This window comes from Contarinia nasturtii, unplaced genomic scaffold (genome assembly GCF_009176525.2).
Source record: "Contarinia nasturtii isolate CC-2019 unplaced genomic scaffold, AAFC_CNas_1.1 Cnas_scaffold_129, whole genome shotgun sequence".
Taxonomy (NCBI): domain Eukaryota; kingdom Metazoa; phylum Arthropoda; class Insecta; order Diptera; family Cecidomyiidae; genus Contarinia; species Contarinia nasturtii.
Window position 1 is genome coordinate 12,968,129 of NW_022197486.1, and position 6,227 is coordinate 12,974,355.

Below are 6,227 nucleotides of genomic sequence, written 5' to 3' on the forward strand. Positions count from 1 at the left end.
GAAGATTCACCTATATTCATGAGTATTTTTCTTTGGTTGCAGATTTTTTTATTCTCCACTTCTTTTTAAGTATACAATGTTGATTTCATTACAGACATTTTTCTTTCTCTCCCTTTTCTTGCTTCTCTTTGCGTTAGCACATTTGCAACCGTAACGTTTCGTGTTGTTCTTATTGGCCAGTTTGGTCATTGAGCAATATTCAAATTGATTCTTTTTCCATCGTTTGTTTCCCGCAACAATTTTCACTAAATGTATTTGCATTTTGCATTTCTACGAAATATTTATCGGATTTGTTTGTAATGCGCCATTGCGCATTTGTGTACGTTCAAATTAAATTTATTTACAAACAGCAAAAGTAAAAACAGATGAAAAATAAACAAAAAAGCGAAATTACAAATGACCGCTTGCCGATAAGAAGTGCCGTGCAAAAAAGAAACAACAACAACAACAACAGCAGAAATAGTTATTTGTTCAGTGTGCAAACACATTTATTTCGATGGTATTATATTTGTTTTTTTTTAGTGTATTTCACCGTGTTCATCTGAATGAGTTTTCTTCTCAAAGTTTATTTTAAATATTTTATTCATAGTGCAAGCTATATATAAATAATAATAATAAATTTCATTTCAACGAGATGATATGTTTTCGACAAAACAGAAGACATAGAGAGTATGAGACAGAGTGAGAAAATTGTGTAAATATTTCGACGATTGTTTACAAAGTGGTTTTCCAGAAAGATGTATACATTTTTTTTTCTCGTTGGTTTCAGCTCATTCTCACACATCGAGCTGTGATCGTTCTGGTTGAAATGCATTGGTTTGTATATAAGTAAGTGGAAAGGTGAAAAATTGCCATTTAGTACACTTGAGCAGTTCATGCCATAAATCCACACTCAAAATCAGAGCGCGAACAAAAAAAAAACCGAAACGAAGGACGAGTGGTGTGCGCCAGAGAGACAGAACACAATAACCACACACACAAAATTCAGTCTTTTCAAACAGTCCATATACTAAATGAGACTGAGTTGAAAACGAGTTTTCTGTTAGATGAATGGAAAAAGTGTAATACGATCATAAATTTATTTATGTTTGAACTTATTCGGTCAAAAGTCAAAAACGATTAATTTTTTTCACTCTTGTTCGCATTACTGCATTCAGTGTGCGTGCTGACATTGTAGTATAATAAATTGTGTAGTGGGTGTTCGTCGTAGTTTTTAGCTCGAGCTTTCGTTCTTGCACATTCTTGCCAAACATTTATCATCGAAAAGTGTTTTTCTCCGAAGAAAAAAAAAACAAACAAATTAAATAAAAAAAAAAACATAAATTGTGTGCAACTTAAAATGCATTGTATATTAGAGATGCTAAGATGTTCAACAGCGACATTATTGCCGTTGATATTGGTGCTATCATTTGTAACCGTAATTTCGGCTGACTGTGATAATTCCATCGTACCTGAATTGACATTTCGTTTGGGTGGCAATAATCTCAATTGGCCATGCGAGGCAACAAAAAATATCTACAGCGGTTCTGGTCGTTATATTCCAAAAAGTGTAATTGCAACACGTTCGCAAATTTATCGTGACACCGCTTTTGTTGCAATTCCACGGTATCGTGCTGGTGTACCATTTACATTGGGCCGTGTTGATTTGAGAAAAGGTAAATGTTCCGTACCAATTGCACCATATCCATGTTGGGCATCACAAGACGAAGGCAATTGCCAGGCACTTCAAAATGTCGTCGATATTTATCTTGATCGGCAGGTTTGTTTGTTAAATTTTTTCCCCCCGCAAATACTTATCGTGGTCAATTGCATTTTTTCAAATATTTTAAAATGCATTTCTTTGTCTTATTTCATTCTAGAGTACACTTTGGGTCTTGGACACCGGAATCGTAAACAATTTAGCACAGCCAATTAAACGTTGTTCACCAAAAGTCGTCGCTATCGATGTTCCAAGTGGTAAAATTGTAAAAACAATCGATCTCTCGAGTTTAGTTGTGTCCGCATCACGATTACAGTATTTAGCCGTTGACTACGATAAAAATGGGCATGCATTCCTGTAAGTGTTAAATGATTCAACTTTATTCTGCAGACAATTTGGTAAACGTTTTGTTCGTTGAAAAAATCATGTTTTTTGGATGAAGATGTGCGCAAATTGATACTAAACCATTTAATTGATGTTTAACAAATAAGAAATTTGTGTTGAATGCGCCAATTTGAATGAATATTAGAGAACGATTTTGCTTTTAAATGACATGCTTAAATCACGTGCCTTTGCCAAACACTTGTCGATGCCGAACGAATCAATTTGAAAATCACGCAAACGATTTACGAGTTTGCTGCAAAAGGAAATGAATAATAAAGCATACTGCACCGGCTAATGGTCGTGAAGTAGGTGAACCAAGCATGAATTAATCAGTGTACATATAGTCCATGCATGTGTGCATTGTACACTCTTAACATCATCAAATACATAGATACATCCATAATCCATTTGAGATCCATACATTTTGGCTGCAACTCTTAACTTCAATTCGTTAAAAATCCAGTCTTATGAACATGCAGTGTACCTTTTTTTTACTTTATCTCCCATTCTCAGTCTTTTTATGTTTCTTTTTTTCTCAAACGATTGAAACCGCGTGTGAATTCATCTTCGTTTGTTTGAATGGATTTTCTCCGTCGTTTTTTTTTTTCATATGGCTTTCAACACTGTCTTTTCGAGAAACGGGTAGCGTTTTGATTCGAATAGTTTTGTCCCGTTCCGTTGCACCACCACATATCCATAATTCATTGTGTGTGCTTTTTTGCTCTTTTTTCTGCCATTCGTTTCAACTTTCTTATTTCTTTGTTTTATCGCATTTTCGCCCATATCCATATACCAACTGAATCGTATGCCAAGAGCAAGTGAACATTTGCCACTTTGGCAAATTGTATAGCGATTTATGTTCGCACTCTCAACCCGCTCAATTTCCACCAATTTCATACAGACACAACGGAACGTTTTATTCCGAATCAAACAAGGAAGCGCAAAATGAATGCGGTAACGGCACACGATAGCATCGGTAGATGACGTGAGCGCTCAACCATATGAAATTCCTATTCGAAGGCGAAAAAACAAGAAAAATAACGAACAATAAAAAAAACAGCCACATACACATATATCCAATGAATTACAAGTTTGTGTTCAAAGCGAATGCAAAAAAATGGTTTACATTCAGATTGCATCATTTTTCATCCTATGCGATGTGGTTCGATTTGGCATTTCATTTCATGCATCGCATTTCTGTAAGTTTTGTTTGTTTATTGGTTTGTACATTCATCTATATATATGTGTGTGTGGGTGCGGGTCGTGCCTGAAATTACTTCCAAAGCAGGCCACATTTCCATTTTCCAACAAGCGAATAAACAAAAAGAAGTAAACTGATTTCGTTTGGGTGCTATCACCTACAAAATCACAATGCTATACAAAATATAATACTTCCGCTGATTATACCATTTCACTGAATGGTGACTGTAAAAGTCGCATACACACCAATATTATTCGAATACGTTTGTATATCGTTTTAGTGAATAAACATACCGTACGGCACAAAACATCATTCACAATGAATTGCGCACACATAACAGAAATTCAATTGACGAAGACTACAAAAATACTTGAACATTTGATAAGAAACCTGTCATTTTTTAATTTAAATTGCAATCACATTCAAAAATCTTACCACTTGTGGTTCGATGTTTGGTGATGTGTGTGTGTGTGTGTGTGTGTGTTTACCACGTTAGAAAAATATGCACAAGAAGGAGAGTGTGAAAAAAAAGTCTGACTTCGAAGAATTGAATCGTGTGAGATTCGAATGCCATCATGAATGGAAAATCGTGAAAGCCATAAAAATTAATGAGATACTTCGGCTGTATGGTGGTTTTGGTTTCGAATAAATAAAAATAGTTTCTCTCTCTCTCTCTCTCTTTTCTTTGGTCGTTCTCTCCAAGTAAGAGTGTGTGTGTCTATATGTCGTTTATGTTTTGACAGAAAAACATCAAAACATTCTTTGCTCGTGCTTGAAGACCGAACACACATAGAACCATATAAATGTGGTTGTAAATATATAACCACACAATGCCATTTTCCTTAGTTGTTGGTTTTTCACATCGAAATGCTATTTTCAGTGAAAGTGCCGTGGATGCCATCACTACCGCAGCGCGCTCATTTCTGCTCACTTTTCGATGCCAAACAATTTACGATTCCGTTCAACTGACTCTTGATGCGAAGTCATTTAATAATAAGTGCTTTTAAATCAGTCGACAAATTCTTTTTGTTGACAGATTAAGAGCTTAAACGGCAAAAACGGTTTCGCATTACGTTTCGACGATACAAAATTATTGCTACCACTTTTCATTGGTTATTCCACCGTAACATAATAAAGACGATTTGTCACAGAAGCGAATAAACATACACCCACACAAGCGACATATGAAACACGGATTAAAATTTTCAATCCGGTTTCCAACAATTAAACCAAATACAACCAAGCATCAAAATGTGAGAGGGCGACATCGAATACAATAACAAATAGCGCCAGCAAAACCAACGAAAATAAATGAATAATGTCTGAGAACGTCTGTTGAGAAATGAATGTCAATTTTATTCTAATTTAGATAAATATTTTTTACGTTATACGTTCGACGAATCTTCCAATAATAACAGTGAAAAAAATGTTTTTTGCAATCAGGTTTTGGTTGCCCATCACTCGTCGCGTTTCGTCGTTCCACATTTTAGTAGTGCGCATTCACGATTATGATATACGTGAAATTATTTTCACATTATTTTACATTTAATATTCGCATTTTTGCGATGGTTTTTTTTTTGTTGCGCATAACAAAAAAATCCGATAATATTCAATTGCACATGCGGCGCACACAAAACGAATAAATTTCTAAAGAATGTTTTTATATAAAAAAAAAGTAATTTAAACGTAAAAGCCGCCATAGATTGAGAATATGTCAATTTAAACGAACGAATAAAGAAAAATTATGCTATTTTGAATGTGTATATTCAGTTCACGATTCACCAATTAAAATAGCGAATACCACATCATTGAAAACATAAAATATGAATTTATTCACTCATTCAACGTTATTTTCATCTAATTGATACACATTTATTATTTCAAAGCCTTTATACTTCTTCTCTCTACGGCCCGTTGCATGCGCGCAGTTTGATCTCTGGGAATGCATTTCACCGGAGTCAATATTTGATTTCAATGCATTTTTTGTGCTATTTTCAATTTAGGTTTTTCTTTCTTTGACTTTTCGTGTGCTCCAATTCAAATTCCAATAAATATTTACATTTTTCTTCATCAGATATGTTTAAATAAACGATAGTTTGGCGAAAAAAAAAAATCCCAAGTATTTGCACCAGAGAAAAAATCATTACACAGAAATCACATGTAGTTGTGATTCAATTTTGTTCCGATCGATTTTGGCTTGCATGTCGATCCACAAAACGAATAAAAGAAATTGGAAAAAAATTTGAATCGAAAAAACATTTTTATTTGACATAAATAATCACAAAAACTTTGTTCGTTCCATGTGTTTTTTTTTCTTCTACATCTTCTTTTCTCTGTTCTTCAGTACTCTAGCGTCCAATATGATTTAGTGAGTAAGTTCTGGCTCGTGTAAGATAACTGTGGTACCATCAGTTTCGGAGCGAAAGGGAATAAAAAACAGAAACCTCCTGTTTTTCTTTGATTTTTGAGTCATTTATTTCCGCCATCGAGTGAACACACCGACATCATATATATCACGATTTCATTCGATTTGCTCTATTCAAATAAAAAGTGATTGTAATTCTATAGAGGGAAAAATCCCATTTCCATTTGAATTGTCATTAAATAGAATGCATGCAAAATATGCGAGTCCCAAAGTCTCTGATTAAATTTCCAATGATTTTTCTTTTAGCCAAATACATAGATGATGACGTAAAAATTTTTAGGGGGGGTGATGGCAAAATTCTGTAGGGGGTTCCTGGAAAAATCCATGGGGGGTCCCTGACGATGTCAACAATTTGTACGAAATGACACAAAAATCGTTTTTTTTTTTTTTTGGAAGTCACTTTTTTGGCGAAAATCCCTAGCAAATCGAAAGAATTTCTCGACCAAAAAAAGTGAAGAGCAAAAAAAAAGGTCCTCATTTCGACAATTGAAAAAGTGAAGAGCAAAAAAAAAAAAAAG

The 6,227-nt window shown here is 34.4% G+C and overlaps 1 protein-coding gene across 1 annotated transcript in view; it reads left to right on the plus strand.

Annotated features, from left to right (window-relative positions):
* The first annotated feature begins 853 nt into the window (after positions 1-853).
* LOC116347940 (major royal jelly protein 1) overlaps positions 854-6,227 on the plus strand; it is a 7,156-nt gene continuing 1,782 nt past the window's right edge. The window contains exons 1-2 of the mRNA XM_031778764.1: positions 854-1,759; positions 1,860-2,056. Coding sequence (XP_031634624.1) covers positions 1,340-1,759; positions 1,860-2,056 — 617 coding nt within the window. The 5' untranslated portion in view covers positions 854-1,339. The remainder of the gene's footprint in view (positions 1,760-1,859; positions 2,057-6,227) is intronic.